The following is an 18,994-nucleotide window of genomic DNA, read 5'->3' as shown; positions in this document are numbered from 1 at the left end:
TCAAAATCAATTTAAGCACAGACATTTTATGTGAAGCAAATATTGCAAAATTCTTACTGGCATACACTTATATTGTGAATAGGCTCATCTAGATTCATGGGAGATCCACATCCATAGCACTAGAGTTGGTGTGTAGTACCTGTTAGAGTCAATAACTCAGCAGCTGTCAGCAAAGCACTGATAGTTGAACAGCATCATTGCTGCTATAAAAAACTGCTTTTGCTGTAAATGAAAAAGATTCTGCATGCCTGCTAGAATACATGTTCTTTTTTTCTCTTTCAGCCTGTTTATGTGTTGCTCACAGTGCTTTGCAGTAAGGTTGCTAATGCTTGGCAATCTTCAGGCTCTGCAGAAAGGTCTTTCCTAGTAACAAGCAAAAGGGAGGCTGCAAGTGAACCTGGGTTTGGAATAATAGCCTGAGGTATGTTTACTGCTCTTTTGTATGGGCTGGAGACTCTGCTAGTAAGGACTTGAAAGAGATATAAAGAGTATAAGGACATCTAGTTAAGTTTCACGGAGATAAATGTAAGTAAAACAGAGTTGCTTGATTATTTATATTAAGGTCTCAGCCATTTTCTAGATGGCTTATTTAAGTCCTGACAGTGAATAATCTGATAACAAATGATACAAGCATATATTCTAGTCTGCAGTTTTACGTTCCCGTTATTTCTACCATGCTTTTTATCTGGATGCTTTTGAATTGTTCTTTCTTTTCCTCTGTGCAGTAGGACTACTATAAAAGTTTCCATTTTGCAAATGCTGTGGAGAATTTATGTGATACCTGAAATGTGTTGTTAGCATGTACCTCTGTTATCTGTCTGCTTTAACCTTTAAGGAGGTTCTTCTCCTGAGCCTTGGGGTTTTTCTTTATCTGCAGTCCACCTGCATCCAGATGACTGACAGATGTGTGTGGTCTGGCATGCTCTAGAAATGCTAACCTGGTTTCCAAGTCATGGTTAGGATCAGGAGAAAAAAAAAAAAAAACGCCTGCTGGAAACTGAGTCCCAGTCATGGAATATGAGCAGCTTTCAAGTCTTGGCCCAGGCTTGCTATTACAAATTTGCTACAGAGAAGAGTTAGCATACCTTTTTATTAAAGATATTAAATATTTAAGGCTCTATTCTATTCTGAAGCTTCCACTGAAGCACAGAAATAATGTCTTCATTTTTTTTCTTCTGGGTTTGTTTTTTATGTTTGCTTTTTCTTCAGTGTTTCTTTGAACTTCTCTGAAATATTTGTGGGTCTGAGGAGCTGACTAGCTAAAGTCTGTAGTCTGCTTAATTTGGTCTGTGCTGTTTGCTGATAGCAAAGCAGTTCTTTCCCAGCCAAACTAATGTGTGCAGACTATCATTTCCAGTATGTATTACAAAGAAGCAGTTAAAATATTTGTGCAGTGAACCTGTGTATTTAAACATACATCAAAGGCTAGGCCAGCCTTTTACATATTTATATATTAAAAGGAAGCAGCTGATGTAAAATATCCTTTGCCCAGCGCTGATCCGTAGGAAAGTTTTTGGCCAGTAGAACGCTTCTGTTTGGGTGATAGGCATTGTGCTAGTTCTGATGGTTGTCAAATTGTAGTTCTGCATAGCAGGTTCTACAGCATATACAAGCATGTTGTTACCACCGCATTGTCGCATTTCAGTGTAACACTTGACTTGAAGAATATCAAGAACACTTGCTTCTAACAAAAAAGGAAAATTTTAAAAACAAAACCTTTCGTTACTACAAAATATTTTGTCTGAGTTAGGTGTTGGATAAACTTGCTGGAACATTTACTTTATCAGTGTAAACTTCCTTCCCTCTCACAGCTCTGCATGTGGGTCACATTCTTTGGGTTTTAATTGGCATTTTTACATCATCATCCCATTGGCTTTTGAAGGGAAAGTTGATCTTTTTTTAAGGAAAAATATAGAGGAAATAACTTTTTGTTTGCATTAAAAAGCAGTTGAAATAAGAATGATGTAAAATGCAACTAGAATATTGATGTTGTTCATGTTAACAGTAGTTACCTCGTTGTCTGTATCAGTACCTAATAAAACGTCTCCTGCTGAATTAAAGCACTTCAATGCAAGCCTGAGCAAACACAGTTAATAGTATCAAGAGTCTTTGAGCAGCAGTGGAAAATGTGGCTTGGCCTCAGAAATTAGGTTTTATACAAGGCACTCCTCACTTTGCATTCTGCTTTTTTCTACTCTAATAAACATTAAGTAGTATCCAGAAAACTATGTGAAGGAAAGATTGGGCACTGGGGAAACAGCAGCACATTGAGCCTTTCATCAAAGGAATATCAAGGTGTTCTGCCACTGAACCTGAGAGTAATATGAATATGCTTATTTTGATAGTTGAGAGCAAGCAGTTTCTTCATGGTAATGCATGTTGGTTAAGGAGCTCATGCAAAGTCTTTCATCAACTTATTCATCTATTTCTTAACACAGTTCTCCCTTCTTGCTCACTTCTTTATTCCACATAACTTCCATGGAACCTGGTAGTGTGTGACTTTGTCCCTTCCACACTGGCAAGAAGGTGCCATTTTTAGATTGGGACTTTTTGTTCAGCATTGGCTTATGCTAAGAATTTGTATAATAGTTGTGAAAGTGATGTTGTGCCCTAGGACATTTCAGCTATAACCTGGAATTTGTCCAGGGAAATAGCCTCTCACATCCTAACTCCTTTACCACATGTTTCTTCTATTCCAGAGTTGGGAATTCATTGCTATGAGAGGTAGCAGTGTGCTTTTTGTGAATGAGAAGTTCACTGATTTGCTCATATTTTGCCAGATACATCCTTTAGTAGAGCTGAGACAATCCCTTCAGTTACTACCTCAGCAGCAGGAATTGGTAATTGAGCTCTGGAAATGCTTTATTTTCTGCCAGAATAATTGCCTTTTTGATTATGCATCAAATCTTTAAGGAAAAGGGTCTAGAGCTATAATCTGAGAGATGTGCATGCCCCTTTTTAATATTCATATGATCTCATAACACCAGAATGAAAAGAATAGAAGTTTATTCCTCCACCCTGTAGAGAAACTGGTTGGAAGAATTTGCACATCACAGAGAAGGAGCTGGCTGGAAGCTGTGGGCGGGAACTCTGGTCTGACGCCTGTCTGATACCGCAATGCTCCACGGCTGCCCCAGTGCTCGGTAAGCCATCTGCCAACCGTCCGATGGCCAACAGACTGCTCACAACCTCCAACTCTTTTCTCCTCCACGTCCAAGAATTGGAATTAATTACATTCAGCACAGCTATTTTTCTGTTTGGTTTTGTTTTCCCCTTGGTTTGGGAATAATAGCTAGCCTTTAAAAACAGACTCTGTAAACAGTAATCATGATGACCACTGGTGTTAATACTGCAAAAGGAGAAGCTGAAAAATTCTTGAATATCAGGCATCTGTTAGTATCTTGCTGCTTTTAGAAAGGGAGGAGGAGCTTATGCAATCACTTCCATCATCTGGGGAGGAAAAGGCTGAATTTGGTACTTCCCTTGTCAGAACTTCTCATCTTCTTTGCAGACACGAATATAAAAATTGCCTTTGCCTTGTGACTTGTGCCAGGGGAACTCTGCAAAGCCCAAGGGCTGCAATCCAAGCTAGAGGATGAAGGCTGGAGCAGGCACACTGGGGATAGCAGATGACAAGCTGCATCATGCAGTTTTCAAGGAGCAAAGGAGAAAGTAACCATGTACGTTTTCTAGCTTGCCAGGAAGCTGATTAATGATATTAACTCTTGCCATGGAGAGGTGTCCATTGGTGCAAGAACAAGTGTTGCTGCTATGAAGAGGAAAATATTTTCATCTGTGAAAATAGCTTGAGGATTGCTAGTCTCATATTTATGCCCTGAGCTGGTTTGTATTACTTAGATGCTGGGCTTCCAATTTACAAGAGCTGTCTGGTGTCATATGCTTGTATTAACAACACAGAAATAGCCATGCCCAAGGCTATCTTTCACCCAGTGACATGAATTTATTGTCAGGCTGATCTAATATGCGTGTTCAGCAGCTTTTTTGCTAGTCACCTCCATGTAAGGTGGGCCCTTTCCATGTGGAGGTGCAGTGACTTTGATGTGGCTGCATTCAGTTCACGTTGAACCAAACCCAGATTTGATGGGTTCAGTTAACCGTAGGAATAGCAGAACTGTGGGAGCGAAGAGGAGTAACCTATGAACTTTAAAAATACGTTTAACTGGCAGCTCAGGAAGCACACATTTTTCATGCTTAGATAAATAGGAATCCAAACACACTAGCAGCAGGAGGCTTCTGATGACTAAACAGAATGCATCTTCCCAGAGTAGTAAACTGTGAATGGACAGTTTCCATAGATGTAAACATGCCTTGATATTCTAATGGGAAAGCCTCAAATGTCCATATTTCTATTTATTTTCATCCTAGTAGAAAACATTCTGTATATCAACCCTCTGCTGGGCGGTAGTTCTGGGCTTTGGAAGACTGCTTTTTTGTAAATTCTCCGGTGTCAAGTAAGCTTGAAGCTACCACTGAGATACAAGGATATAACATAACTTTTACCACTCTGATTTTGTAAGGCCATCAGGTTATGATGAGTTACACAGGAAATCAATGCTGTAACAAAACCTCCACATGGTAAACATAGTGCTTTGTTGCCCTGGAAAAAAATATATAAAAATAAATTAACACTATGCTCAACATTTTGCTTTATGCTGTCTTTGGAGATCTAAATAGCATTGGCACTGTGTTAGATGATTAAGTCTAATTAGAATTTGCCTCAGCAGGCTTTGAAGTAGCATGTCACAAACACGTTCCCATGACTAGCAGAAGTCCTGGTGTTCTGCTTTTTTTTTTTTTTTTAATTTTGCCTAATAGAAGGTTGTCTCAGGTTTATTCCTTTAAATTCAAGTGTAAATGTTTACGTGATTTAGAAGCAGTAGCTGGTTTTGCACTGTTGAAGTTGAGACCTCTGTGAAGAGTAGACTAGAGGAAGATTGTTAATTCAATGTTATAGTATAGAAAACAATTCAGTTGATAGCCTCGCTGTGCCTCTAGGCCAGGTGGAGGATGCCATTAAGTGGCTTTTTTAGACACAACTTCTTTGCTTTATTGCAGATTGTAGAAATTTAGGAACAAAGGAAAAAAACAAATCCCATAAGTATTCTAAGTATTATTGAAGTGGATAGATAAAGGTAATCTTGTCAATTTTTCCTTCAGCAAGCAATAAACTGGTGATTCCCTGGTACTTCAGCTACATGGCATGCAACTGTGAACAGTAAGAGCAATAACCCTTTCAAGGTATTGTATAGCAACAAGTTAGAAATCTCATCTTAAAATATGCTTGAAAAAAAAAAAGTAACACTAAAGGAAAATTTTACCTGTTTTTTTTTTTTCAAATGGTGATAGACAGTACAGAACAGTATGTCTTGTGCTCAGATTATTTTCAAGTGTTTATATTATAACAATCTTTATATAAGCTATCTGCATTTATTACAAACAAATACGAAAGAAAAAGCCTATTATTTTTCAACTCTTGCACGGAGTGGCTTAAGATGAAGTACAAGAAAGAATACAAACCTCTTTCATATTATTTGTCAGCTGAGTTTGTTACTTACTTACTTAATGTTTCTGTCAGCTTTAGCAAAGCAAAGTTACAGCTTCACTGGGAGATGTGCTAAAATAAAGAGCAGGGTATCATTCAGCTAACACCCAGCCACTCAAAGCCAGGAGGGCTGCATTAGTTAAGCACTGAGCCATTTCAGAGTATTCTAGGAGTTTATTTTATGCTATATGAAGCATTTTTTTGCCCATTATGCATCAGTATAATCTATGGCTCCTTTCCCATCCAGGTCAGCAGTTTGTGTCTTGCCTAGCTACTTAGATTTGGTTACCAGCTGGTGGTAGTTCATTGGCCCATGCAAAGTAAACTAGTTGCACAATTTCAGTCACATTATCATTCTCTTTTCAAAAGGACACAGAGGTACATTAGCCAAAAGACATCAAGAACAAGGGACAGGTTGCTTTTGAACCCCTTCAATTTGAATGAAAGCCAGACAGAAACATGTAATCATCTAACAAAAAGCTAGACTTCACCAAAATCAGCATCAGGTCTTATAAATGTAAGCTATCACTTGCCACTGTTTTAGCACAACTAACCAGTTGGGAGTGCTTCCAAGCTCAATAATCTCCACGCTGTTTTATGTTTTCATACAAAAAATTTAATAAATATTACTTTTCAAGATTTATTGCCAGGAACAACACATCAAAGATGCATTTTCATATAACACTAATATCACAATACAAGGTATCTTCATGATCTCAATGGTTAACCACTGAGATTAGTATGTTTATAAGCCTTTTGATCTTAAACATTGTAATAGCACTTTGATTTCCTCACTTGTTAAGGCGGGCAGTGTAATCTATGGCAAACCTACACAGTGATCTTACTGGACATTCTACTGTTCAAGTATTCAACAACTAGCTTATTAGAATACTCCCTAAATGCAGTAGATTACAAAAAAATTCAAATCTACAAGTGGTTCAGTATTACATATTCATGGTGAGAAAAAAAAATCAGAATTTACAAAATAAGATTGCTGTGTTTCCAACTTCACACGCTAATTTGATATTTTAATTACATGCAACCACTCACATTTCATCTACATAAAGTAATAGCTCAGTTTTGTTCCCTTAAACTGCTTCTTAGCAGATTATCTGCCTGTCACTCGGTTTCAAGTCTAAAGCAGCAAAAAAAGTTTTCTAGTCTAATTATCTAAACTGCCTCAGTCAGTACTTACAAATAGTCTTAAAGTGATACTATGGAAGGTGTTTCAAACATTTGACATTGTACAAAAACCAGCATCAAGGCATGAAAGCCCGTCCTATTAAAAATAAACTATTTTAGAACACCTTAGTTTTGGCATATAGGCAACATGTAACAAGAAAATAAATTCAAAATGAAGAAGCCACAAGCTTACAATGCTATCAAAAACCTTCAACTCTAAACACATACATATAAATAAAAAGGAATGATATTTTAAGGCTCTTGATTATTAAGTTAATAAATCAAATATACACAGTGATTAATAAAAAAGAATTATTTACATATCTATACAAACTTCTATTTTTGACACATTTTCCTCTTTAAATTCTTCATTTACCAGCAACTGCTGACAAGTTCCCCCCACCCTCCCCCAACAAAAATACAATAAAAAAATAAATAATAAACTTATTTTTGATAGTTGCTGTGGTTCCGAGCTGCAAAGGCACTTTCAAATACAGAACTAGTTGTACGTCACCATAGAACCAATATACAAAAAAACTCAGATTCAATAAATATAAATAAAATGCATTATTCTAAAGAAACTGTATAAATTGGGACATCTGGCAGAAAAAAAAATTAATGCTAAGGAAGAGTAATAAGGCTCTGTAATACCTTATGAAACGTTTCCATGATGTATCAGCTACAGCTGAATTTACATTAGGGCACTTTTGACTAGTTTTGCATAGATGTGAAATGCAGCACTTGGTATTCCAGCCAACCACAGCAACTATCATTGCCAGTGTAAGCCAGCTTGTCAAAACTTAAATTAACAGAGGGACTCTAAGTAAATAATAGCCTTAGACTCAAATATTACACAACAGTTTAAGAACTACAAGCTCTTGAGTGCCTTTATAATGATATTTAAAGGCCCTGCACGGCAGCACCCAACTGTCTGCTATACAATGTACTCCATTCTATTTAAACTTTGTGCACTTTCCAAGTCTCTGTTGTCCTGTTTATTTGTCCAGTTTGGGTGTTTTGTGGGTGTGCTGTTGGGTGGCTTTTCATCTCTGTCTACCAAAGTATATGCTGGCTGCTTGGCAAACCGGGCCTTTTGCTGGTGTTTGTCCATATCATCTTCCTCCACTTCTGAATTGTGCGTCCTTATTTTGGCGATTTTAGAGTTTTTGTTTTCATAGTCTTTAATTGGAACAGTATTTGCTCCATGTTTCTCTATGGGGTTTTTTATTTGATTCAGCTGCTCCCTTACGTTGTTGGTGGTGTTGTCATCAGATGCTGTGTGAGTATGGCTGCTCTGCTTTCTGCGCTTTTGAATGCACCAATAGAAAACGGTTACCAGGCAACAGATCCAGGCTACTGTTAAGACTGAGCTCAGTAATGGCACCAAGAAATCTGGAAGAGAGATGAGACCAGTTAACCCTGCTACAAACAAAGCGTTCCAGTCAATGCTTTCCACAAAGAATCATCTCAGTTTTTAAGCCTCATTTATGCACTGGAGTTCAGACAATAATGTGAGGATAATCATAGCTCTTTTAGAATACAGGATGTTTTAAGTGAGTTTAGTATTCTAACTACTAGTTAACAGCCCCCTCATAGAAGATGTATTCCTCGTCATCACAGGCACCACTACTGCAGGCTGCATTACACTGCCTGCCAGGGCTCTCTTGGCTTGGGGGCAATTGGTTACATTCCCATCAAAGTTATTTCCCTCTCCACTTGTGGCTGGCCATAAGATGCCCGTGCATTCCTGGTGCTATGCAGAAAGCTAAGTGGACACTTTTGACCTTAATATTTAATCTGGACAGTGGTGTCACCACATAAACTACATAAGGACTCTCAGAACTAGCTAGCTCTCTTCCTTACTTGTACGTGGAGAGGAGCAGCCCTTTTAAGAGGGTAGGTCACTTGCCTAGAGCATTTGCAGAACTTTGTTATTATTTCAAATAGCAAGATCCTGGTGCAAAATTCTGTTGTTCCCAGTTACGGGGCCAACAGATTCTCACAGTTGCTATAGATTCAAAAGTAAGAAAAGCTCCACCTGCTTTGAAAGTCTTTACTAGTCATACAAAGCATGCAACTCATTTGGAGGCAGGAAAAAAACTTACCTGTTTTGTTTTTTACTGGTCGTCTTTGTACTCTGACTTCTGCGACTGCAGCAATTAGTGTGTTGTTTCCATCACGCTTACTGACAAGGTCAATAATCTTATCTGTGATTTCTTTGATTGGGTTTTCATCTTCCCCTATATCTTCAGCAGACTAAAGAAGTCACACAATTAATACCAGATGCCAGATCAGATGTATGGGTAATCTGTTATCTATAAACTTTCGCAATCAGCTAAGGCTCTTAGTACTTTTTCATACTTCAAAAAAAACAAAAAACAACAACAAAAACTAAACCAAACTAAAGAACAGGAATAAAACAAAAATCCCAATTACAGAAAGAAAATAGTATTGCAGAACTTCAGTCCCTATTATCTTTAACATGAACAAAACAAACAGTGCTCAAGAGAGTATAATAGAAAATGGTTTACTGCCCTATTACAGTTGCTGCCAGACGATAGCTTTCAAATATGCACATGTAACCAAGATTTTTTCCCTGTCCTTAAAAGAGAACTGGGATGAAAACTAAACCATGAGAAGTGCTGACAAAGCCATGAATTACGATTTTTATGAAATCCACATGTAACACATATATCCAAGCGATTAACTACTAAGACATTTAGAAATATTCCAGGAATACTTACAATAGCAACATGTATTTCATTATTTGCCAAGTGTGAAGGCTCACAGGTAATATAGATGGAATATTCAACAGAAACATTCTTCAGGATATTCAGATTCCTCAATTCACTGCAAATGTGCTCCGTGGTAAGGCCCTGGAAGAGATGAAGGGAAGCTTTTTGTTTTTTAAATATATATATATGTATGCACATAAGTACACACAAAAATATTTATATAAATATATGTATTATGTTTATGCATATGTATTTTATGTGTAGATAGATTATATATATGATTTAGATATGTTATATGTATTTTCTTACACAAATTTTAATCATGTTTTTATTTTATATATACATATATGCATTTATAGAATATAATTATATATAATAAAATACACACTCTTACATCAAGGCAGAAGAGAGAGTTTGCCCTTAAATAAAAGCTCTAAAATGAGAGGGGTGAGGGGGTGTAAAATTCCCTCCAAACCAGCTTTTATTCCTGTCTGGACACAAAAACAGGTAGGGTTGAAATCTGTATCAATCTTCCGTGTTTTCTGTTTTTTTGTTTTTTTTTTTGTTTTTTTTTTTCTTCTGGTAATGAAGGAGCATCAGCTTTTTCTGTACTTTTACAGTATGGTTAAGTATGTTGTTTCATGCTCAGAGAGACAAGTATGTGTGTATCACAGCATATTGAGTTACATTCTGCTACTTACTGGTGCCATCATTTCCTTATTAAAGGTGAAGGTGATGTTGGCACAGTTATCTTGGTAATAAGAATCAGAATTGCATTTGGTCTTCACAGGTTGTTGATTAGAAGGCCAGCATTCACCCACTGCAGTACAAGGGTGAGTGAAACAGTGGTCTTCTTTAACGGGAACACAAGCATGTCCAGCTGGGCATTCGTTATGACCTTTGGCGTGTATTACACAAGGTCGAGGACCACACCAAACCTAGAAGAGAACAAATACCACTATAAGGTAACCACTGGTTATAGAAAAGATGAAAGTACAACAACCAAGAACAGCAAAGATGTACCTTAGAACAGGTGACTTTTCCATTCAAACACTGACAAGTATTACAGTCATCATCCCACTTAGCACCATCTGGCATTACTCGAATACTGGTAAAGCAAGGCCTCCCTGTAACTGAAGACAGATTTCATAGAATTAAAAATTAAAAAATGTTTGAAAAACACTTAAGTTCCTAAACTCAGTGATAAGATACTTGATACTTGCTTTAAAACAACTATTGCTCCCCACACATACAACTGCCAACCCATTAACATGCAGTTACACCTACAAATAGTACGACCAGCTATGATATCCCACAGTACCTTCCTGGCATCCTGGACCACTGCGACCCGGTGGACAAATGCAACGGTATCCATTAATTTCATCTATGCAAGTAGCCCCAAAGGCACAGGGTGAAGACTGACATTCGTTGATGTCTATGATGGGGGAAAACAAACAAACAGAAAAACCATATGAGGCATTTTCCTACTGGAGCTTTGTTTACTCTCTAGAGTCTACCTAGCAACTCCAGCACCATCTTGGAGCAAGTTCTTTGAAGTCTCTGCCGTGTGGAACTAACAAAGACCAAAATCTGACCCCTAGAGCTACTTAAGCTTTTCAAGGGCAAGGACACATTCCTTCTCACACAAGGATGCTTCCTGTTCTTTGACATAGTTCAGTTTCGTTCACCTACTTAATTCTTCAACCTATAACAATGTTAAACCCCTTTTCAGTTGTATTGCTACTATGCAACATCTATTTCCATGGTTATTATTAAAGAGTAAAAGGTGTCAGCATCCTCCTACCTGTAATTATTATTAAATTACAGGGGAAGTACATACATCACCTGAGGGCGTGTATGTGGATTATTCATTGATAACATTTTTGGCTGGCACCCTTTCACATCAAACTAACTCATGGCATGTAAACATATTCTAACTGGGAAGACCATATCGAAGGGCATTTGGCCATGTAGCTGAACCAAGAGGTTTCAGCTTCAGCTGAATAGGCTTTAGCATTTCTTTCATTTTCAGTGAAATTCCTGTCCTTCCTCACATCCGCTACAAATCTGGATCTAGGTACAGAAGACAGGACATCTATCAGAAATCTAATCTACCACTTCACTCAGTTAAGTTGATTGTCACGCTACAAGATTCAAACGACAAAAATCAAGCAAAGTGCCATTGAAACACTTACTGATCCTACAGTCAGGACCTGCGAAGCCTGGAGCGCACTCACAGCGGTACCAGTTGTCTCCATCCACACAAGTACCACTGTTGTAACTATGAAGAAAAGTCATTATGCATATTATGAAACTGCTACAAATAAATAAAATCTAGAATTTTAAGATAACAATAACAACAAAAAAGGATAAAAGATAAACATTAAACTTACCAAGGATGAGGACTGCAGTCATTTGTGTCTGTAAAGTGAAGACAGACGATGTTAAATACACAGACTGGCTAATACAACTCTGCTGTTAGTAAAGAATAATTGAACTTCCCCTACTTCCCAAATTACACGTAGCTCAACTTTAACAAAAATATGCTGAAATTCTCTACTAAATTGATTCCAGGCTTCCACTACAAAATTTGTTAACTACATTGTGGAACACATGTACACAGGAAGAGATTGTTGTAAAAGAATCTAATGGGGGGAAAAAAAAAAGTGGAAGCAGACAGAGCTGCTGGTACAAAAAGAATGCAGGAGAAAACAAGAAAACATCTGTCTCCACTTAGCTCATTTGCAACTTTCTCATGCCCAGGTCAAGGCTCTATCACATAAAGTCATTAAAAACAAAGATTCAGGTGATGCTAAAACCTACATCAAACAAGCTTTCCCTTCTGGTTTCAATCTCAACTCCAAGAGCGACAGGATGAGCTAAAATTCTCATCATGTAACTCTCTGGAAAAGTTCAAGCAGAGACGACTTACTCTGAGTACACGTGGGTCCTTCCCAGCCCTCCTTGCAGACACAAGTGAAAGAATCCCCACTGACTACACAGGTACCACCATTGTGACAGGGGTTTGGCAGGCAGCTGCTGTTCCTTGCTGTAACAGAAACAAGATTTACCGCTAAGTTGTTAGAAAGCCATCAAAACTGAGCCAAGAGGAAAAACTGAGGTCACAGATTCAGTGCTGCATCTGCTTCCTTATGACTATGCAGGATATTTACCTATATTACAAGTGGCTCCTTCCCATCCTGCAGGACACATGCACTTGAAAGTGTCCCCCTCATCATAACATGTTCCTCCATTATTGCATGTTGCCTCATCACACTGGCTGTCACCTACAAAGAACCCAAAGTATTATTGCCTGTGCTTCCTTAGTGCTACACGACAAGTTTAAGCAGCCAAACGGAGCATGCCTATTACATTTTTGGAAGTGCTGAACTTACGAGAGTGACAAGTTTTTCCTTTCCACCCATTTTTACATTCACAGAAGAAGTCATTGACCAAGTCTCGGCAAGTTCCTCCATTGTGGCAAGGGTTTTTACTGCAGTCATTAATATCTAGATATATTAAGGAGAAGAAAAACAAGTTAAGCAGTGTTTGTCAAATCTGTAAACACTTAATGCCTGAAAGGTGCCTGTTCCATCCTTAATTTTGGCATGAGTTTCAATCATGGATTAAATGCTTAAGTCAGTATTTTAAAGATTTAAGCACTGACACAAATAGGAAGAATATTCCACCCTGTTCCACCAGTTTGTTTTCTTTTTGTTTCAAGTAAACAAGAAGTGAAAATGTATTACATAAACTACCCTATCCGTCAGAGGATAGGAGTGGAGTGCTCACTCCTCTTCTGGTCCCAAGGCTGACAAAACACAAATGTGACACAGATATGCCCTTCCTAAAACAGTATAAGCAAATGCTAAGGTTTTCTTTCAGGAAGTTATCCAAAGCATGAAGTGAAAAACTGAACAGTAGGAGAATCTGGTGTGGTAATTTGGGTTTAGATTCAAAAGCCTGGGAATCACTGAGGAAAAAAGAAGATACCTTGTCTTCTGCAGTCATTGCAGTAAAGTTCGTGTTAAATAGGCATTGGACACTGTCATCTTAAAGACAGTACAAGTCATGCCTCCAAGAAATCTTACTGCATGCTGAAGAACAGTTAACTTACTTGTTTCACAATATGTTCCTTCCCATCCATCACTACAAATACATTTGTAGGAGTTTACACCATCAATACAAGTGCCACCATTTTTACAGGGGTTGCTCTCACAGTCATTGATATCTGCAATAGTTTGGAAGGGGGAGAGAGAAGGAGAAAAAAAATATAAGAGTCAAATGAAATCAAACTAGAAGTATACCCACTGGAAATTATCTGAAGGCTGTTTGGTGCTACTTCCATTTCTAAGCTCCTTATGAGAAGGGTTATAAGCAAGATGAGAAATAGCTCAAAAGCAGCGCAGAGAAAACAGAATGAACCCACTGCTCAGCAATTCAGCATTAAAAAATAAAAATAAGAAATCAGAAGCCTTTAAGATCCATGTTAACCCCCACTATTAAATACCTAAGACCTTGTATATATAAGTTTTTTAAAAATATACAATTCAAGGCCAGAAGGTTCATTACTGTGAACTTTCCCCAAGGCCTAACAAATTCCAATCTGCCTCACCCAACCAGGATATGAAAACTTAACACAGTTCCAAGGTTCACTGTGTTAGAAAAAAGAAGCCTTCAAGCTATCTGGGAGGAAAGGATGGAACAGTTAACCAAAAACAGAAGGAACAGTAAAGCATCTTTTTAGTTCTTACTCTCATGACAGTAGGTGCCAGTGAATCCTTTGTTGCATTCACAGGTGAATTTTCCACCTGCTTGGCTCTTGCATTTTCCATGAGGACCACAGACATTTGAAGAAATATAACGAACTCCTTCTGGTGTGCTGTTAGAAGCCACTGCCACTGTACAGCTGTCAATTACTGTAGAAAAACAGGAGACTTGAATGAGGGTTGCCCATTCCATCTGATTTCTTAAGCTAATTGCAACATTTTTATTTCCATAGATGGAAGTTTAAGAGACATACATAAGCTTACAGCTTTAAAATAAAAAAGCCCTATACCTAGTATTTATGCATAAAAATCATCACAGCATCTTATCTGAAGTTTGCCATACCCACTTTCCAGTCTGTAGTTCATTCAACCAAACTGGTTTATTTAAAACATGTTTATATTTTGCTATCTTTTAAACAGCTACTATTTATAAATATTACTCATCTTCTCATTGAAATAGAGGCTATTTATAAAAATGATTCTGCTTGTTACACTATTGCAGCTACATTTCTTTGGCTTCGGTAGGGGACAGGAAGAAACAGTTCTCAGTCATTTTTGCTCACCTTCACAAGGAGTTGTGCGGCAGTGATCTTTCAGGTGGGAGCAGTTCTTGCCTTCGTAATCTTCAGGGCAGTTACAGAAATAGTCCATAGCAAGATTGAAGCACTGGGCACCATTCTGGCAAGGATTTGGCTCACAGTAGTCTATATCCAGCTGTAAGCAGTGTAGAGAAAGGAAAGAGGAAGGAAAGGGGGGGGTAGGACATTGAGGGAAGGGAAAGACTGAGTGAGACTGAAGTTTTATCATAGTTTTCCTTCAGTATGACAGGCAGACATTGTGGAATCTGACCTTTTTATCTACTGCCTCAATGACTTGTTCATAACACACAGAGTTTAGTTAGACTTGCAGCTATTTCAACCGACAGCACACTTGATATTAAACAGCCACTGAAAGTTAATAGTTAGCATGCAGCAAAACCTGACATGCAAACACTTGCAGTCTGTTTAACAAAAAAGAATCTTCTGCAACCCATGAGGGTTTTTCGTTGCTTTCTCCTTCCCTGCTCTTCTCCCCTCCCCCACAAGATATATACTAATCAGTCACTTTCTTGGCAGACTGACAATGATATCAAGTACAACTTATATTATGGTTCACTGGATGCAAGGTATTCAGTGTACAGATCCAAAGCACTGGTGGAAACACCACCGGCTGAGGGCCTGCTTTTCACCCATGCTTCTTACCTGACAGAGGTTTCCTGAGAAACCAGCAGGACACAGACATTGGAATCCATTGATTTCATCCTGGCAGTGACCCCCATTCATGCAAGGGTTACTTGCACATTCATTGATGTCTTTCTCACAGTGATCTCCTGCATAGCCAGGTGAACAGATGCACCGATATCCATTAACCAAGTCCTGGGAAGAAACAATAAAATTCAAAGTTACATTTCTTTCCTCTATCTTTAAATATTTTTATTAAAGGAAAAAAGAATTAAAAATATATATCCTCTACACTGTCTATTACCAACATAAGATACTAGCTCAAATTAAAACTAGGTAGTAATAATTGGAAGGAAGGAGAAGGAGAAGAGAGAAGAATTAAAACAAAGCATCTATACACAGTAAAGGCTTGTGTTTGTAGTATTGAGTAGAACACATTGATCCACATTTTACAGTGGAATACCTACATTTACAATAGATAGTCTGCACAAGCATCTCACTCACTGGTGACAGTAGTTGTGAAAGAGTCCTTTTACGCAGTCATTTTTCTGCCCTCATTGTTCTACACATGTACCCCTACATGCTATAACACGACAATCCTTCCTCCCAACTCAAAGAAACAACAATTTATGCCAGCTAATTGCTATTTTCTACACAACTTGTGTTTAGACTCAGATGTTTCAGTTACTGTTGCAAGTCTCTGGGAAACCAAAGTAAAACAAGAATGGCTTACCCGGCAGGATCCTCCATTCTGACATTGTCCACGACAATCATTAATATCTGTAATAAAATTAGTATGTTAGCAAGCAAAAATCTATTTGCTGTAGAAACAGAGTTCAATTATCTTTAAAACTACAGCTAGATAACCTTCTGTCATGTTTCCTGCACGCCTTCCTTAAGATAAGGTTATTATAATGGGTGGGAACCTCTTGCAATACTTCGAGTAGAAGCAGGAAAACTTCACATCATTGTTTAACTCATTTTTATCAGAATATAGCTAGGTTATGGACTAATGAGTTTGATAAAATTGTGTATTTTCATTCCACACCAACTACTCCCTTTCTAAAAACATCAGCTACTGAGACTCAACCTGATGTTTTTAAATCAAAGCTTAGAATTCAGAGGAATATATACATTTACACAGACAATTTAAGAAACCCAAGGATAGAGACACTTACTTATATCACAGTTGTGGCCAGACCAGCCAGTAATGCAGTCACAATAGTAGCTGCCAATCAGGTTCCTGCAGGAGTTGGCATTGACACAGGGTTTGCCCTCACATTCATTCGCATCTGAAAAACAACGTGAATGGCCAAATGCAGGGCTTGTAGAGTAGGAAGAGGAAAAAAAAAAAAGTCTACTCTCTGTTTTCACAGCAATAAACAGCAATTCATTCAGATCTAAGGAACGCATACAGTGTGGATTAGCGTGACTTGAATGAACAAAAGTCAATCAAACATCAGTCTTTGAAGCTACTTTCAATTTCTCTGTAATTAGAACGTACAGGCTATGCTAATTATTTGATAATTACCTAGCTACTCTTTAAAAGCAACTTCCCCTCCCCCCCTATCTCAGTCCAGAATTTCGAAGGAGTGCTGCAGCCTGGTCACTGGAGTTAGTGTGTTGTGTAAGGAATGCAGACAGCTCATTCTTCGTGAGATCATCCACATTTTGGAACCCAGCTGTGAACTTCTTGGCCTGGAGGAGTTGACATGGCTGAAGAGATACAGCAACTTTCTCACAGGCTGAAGGAAGACATACGTGTGGGGGTGGGATTGGGATACATCCTCTCCACTTCATTTAAAGTTTAGCTATAGTCTGTTTAGCTTAGTCAATGATTTCCTTCAGCTGCTAGCATGCATCAGGAGCAGTTACTCTATACTTTGAACGTGTCCTGGGCCCCAGTCCTGCCAATACTGCAACCTAGTTTTCTGAATATGCTAGAATATGTCCACAGGCTTCACTGCTGTAAACATGCCTGAAGTAAAGGGCATGACTGCCCTTGCCTGCTGGACTATGATACTTCCTGCATTTCCCTGCCACTCCCAACACCTGGAGCAACATAAGGATAAAGAGAAAGGGAGTTCTTACCTAGCTGGCATGTTTTGCCAGTCCACTGAGGTGGGCAAATACACTTAAATCCATCAACTAGATCTTGGCAAGTTCCTCCATGACCACATGGATTTGGAGAACAATCATCAATATCTGTAATACAGAATAAGGAGACACTTAGCTCTGTTACCAAACAGGTAATGTCAGTAAATGATAAATTTGATGAACGGTTGTTGTCACTAGCATTTGCCCTAAGGAACAGAGAGACAAGAGGGCTTCTACTAGGAATTTCTACATCCACTCAAATTTTGGGAAAAAGCCTCTTTAAAAAAAAGTTTTAAAAATAATAGTAAGAAAGGGGCATTTGGAGCACGGGGGAAGAAATTTACACTCCTAAGCATGCACAATCAGATTTTGATACAAACCAGTATTTTAACAACTTGACAGCATGCTACTAAAATACTGTGTATTCTACTTCACTCTAGAAACTGTTGGCCATTCTTTCCCCTTGCATTTAACAAAAACCTCAGCATCACAGTATTAAATAGCTGGTAAAGACCAATGCTAAAGCTGGGAAACGTTAAGCAGGCTGTCTTGTATGTCCATCAGGCATTAGGAAGACAAATCTAGAAGAGCAAGCTAGCACATTTTAATACAATTTTGAAGGGACTTACTATCAGTGCAAGTTGGTCCAGCCCAGCCAGGTGCACACACACATTCAAATCCTGTAGACGTTTCTAGGCAGCTTCCTCCATTGTGGCACGGATCAGAGAGGCATGCGTGCTCCGCTGCACCAGGACAGGAGTACATCATCATACAGACTACAGCAACATCACAAGAAGCCATCCCCTGCTCCCGCTACACGCTTCTGCTCTGGACATCCATCAGCACTTGATGTGTTGTCCTGCTGAGCCAACTGTGAATCAAAGCTACTACCTACTAGGAAGTCATCTTCCATGATGCTTATCAACACCTCGACTTGCACCTGTTTGACTCAGAGCCAAACTAGGCAACTTGTAGTGATCTCTCTGGTGAGCAGAAGGCTGATTTTCAGAGATACAAGTTGATGAAGCATGAACATGCAAGTCTGATCCTTACAGCCAGCCTTGACATTAAGATTAACATTAGAAAGTGACTTCCTCAACCTCATAAAATCCCCAAACAGCAAAATAATTAACTACCAGTGGCAGTTCAAGGGCTGCATCACACACTTACCAATTTCACAGTTCTGTCCAGAGTAGCCCTCAGGGCAGGAACATTGGTATTTATCAGGGCCAGTGTTGCTGCAGGTACCACCATTCAAACAGGGTGGGTGTGTTCCACAGTAGTTCAGATCTGCAAAAAAGGTGACGAGAGTTGAAAAGCCATGGTTTGAAAAAAACAGAAATATCACCGCATCTGTGCTTTGCTCTAGAGACTTTATAGAATGCACCCACACATACAAACAGGACTTGACAAAGCAAAGCATATATA

General features: G+C 38.5%; 2 protein-coding genes across 16 annotated transcripts in view; one reads left to right on the top strand and one right to left on the bottom strand.

Moving 5' to 3' along the window:
• The window catches only part of SLX4IP (SLX4 interacting protein), a 113,322-nt gene that overhangs the window by 74,960 nt on the left and 19,368 nt on the right, over positions 1-18,994 (top strand). For 7 of the 14 annotated variants that reach the window (XR_016463961.1, XR_016463962.1, XR_016463950.1 and 4 more), the window contains 2 exons: positions 283-3,680; positions 5,179-5,259. The gene's annotated coding sequence lies outside the window, so the exon portion shown is untranslated. The remainder of the gene's footprint in view (positions 1-282; positions 3,681-5,178; positions 5,260-18,994) is intronic. The other 7 variants (XR_016463952.1, XR_016463954.1, XR_016463953.1 and 4 more) reach the window with 7 other exon arrangements.
• The window catches only part of JAG1 (jagged canonical Notch ligand 1), a 38,482-nt gene continuing 23,170 nt past the window's right edge, over positions 3,683-18,994 (bottom strand). Inside the window, exons 7-28 of one of the 2 annotated variants that reach the window (XM_090134825.1) lie at positions 18,737-18,856; positions 18,196-18,309; positions 17,561-17,674; positions 16,648-16,761; positions 16,203-16,249; positions 15,491-15,664; positions 14,813-14,963; positions 14,235-14,399; positions 13,598-13,711; positions 12,876-12,989; positions 12,654-12,767; positions 12,413-12,529; positions 11,874-11,901; positions 11,676-11,761; positions 10,802-10,915; positions 10,504-10,613; positions 10,182-10,418; positions 9,490-9,621; positions 8,851-9,001; positions 7,995-8,137; positions 4,522-4,618; positions 3,683-3,769 (exon numbers count right to left, since the gene is read on the bottom strand). In XM_090134825.1, the coding sequence (XP_089990951.1) occupies positions 3,690-3,769; positions 4,522-4,618; positions 7,995-8,137; positions 8,851-9,001; positions 9,490-9,621; positions 10,182-10,418; positions 10,504-10,613; positions 10,802-10,915; positions 11,676-11,761; positions 11,874-11,901; positions 12,413-12,529; positions 12,654-12,767; positions 12,876-12,989; positions 13,598-13,711; positions 14,235-14,399; positions 14,813-14,963; positions 15,491-15,664; positions 16,203-16,249; positions 16,648-16,761; positions 17,561-17,674; positions 18,196-18,309; positions 18,737-18,856 (2,636 nt within the window). In that variant the 3' untranslated portion in view covers positions 3,683-3,689. Of the gene's footprint in view, positions 3,770-4,521; positions 4,619-6,189; positions 8,138-8,850; positions 9,002-9,489; positions 9,622-10,181; positions 10,419-10,503; positions 10,614-10,801; positions 10,916-11,675; positions 11,762-11,873; positions 11,902-12,412; positions 12,530-12,653; positions 12,768-12,875; positions 12,990-13,597; positions 13,712-14,234; positions 14,400-14,812; positions 14,964-15,490; positions 15,665-16,202; positions 16,250-16,647; positions 16,762-17,560; positions 17,675-18,195; positions 18,310-18,736; positions 18,857-18,994 lie in introns of those variants that run through there. The other variant, XM_031598011.2, reaches the window with a different exon arrangement.

Source organism: Phasianus colchicus, chromosome 2 (genome assembly GCF_987193195.1).
Source record: "Phasianus colchicus chromosome 2, bPhaCol1.hap1.1, whole genome shotgun sequence".
Classification (NCBI taxonomy): domain Eukaryota; kingdom Metazoa; phylum Chordata; class Aves; order Galliformes; family Phasianidae; genus Phasianus; species Phasianus colchicus.
The sequence above is the reverse complement of the archived record's forward strand: the minus strand, read 5'-3'. Positions and strand labels throughout refer to the sequence as shown.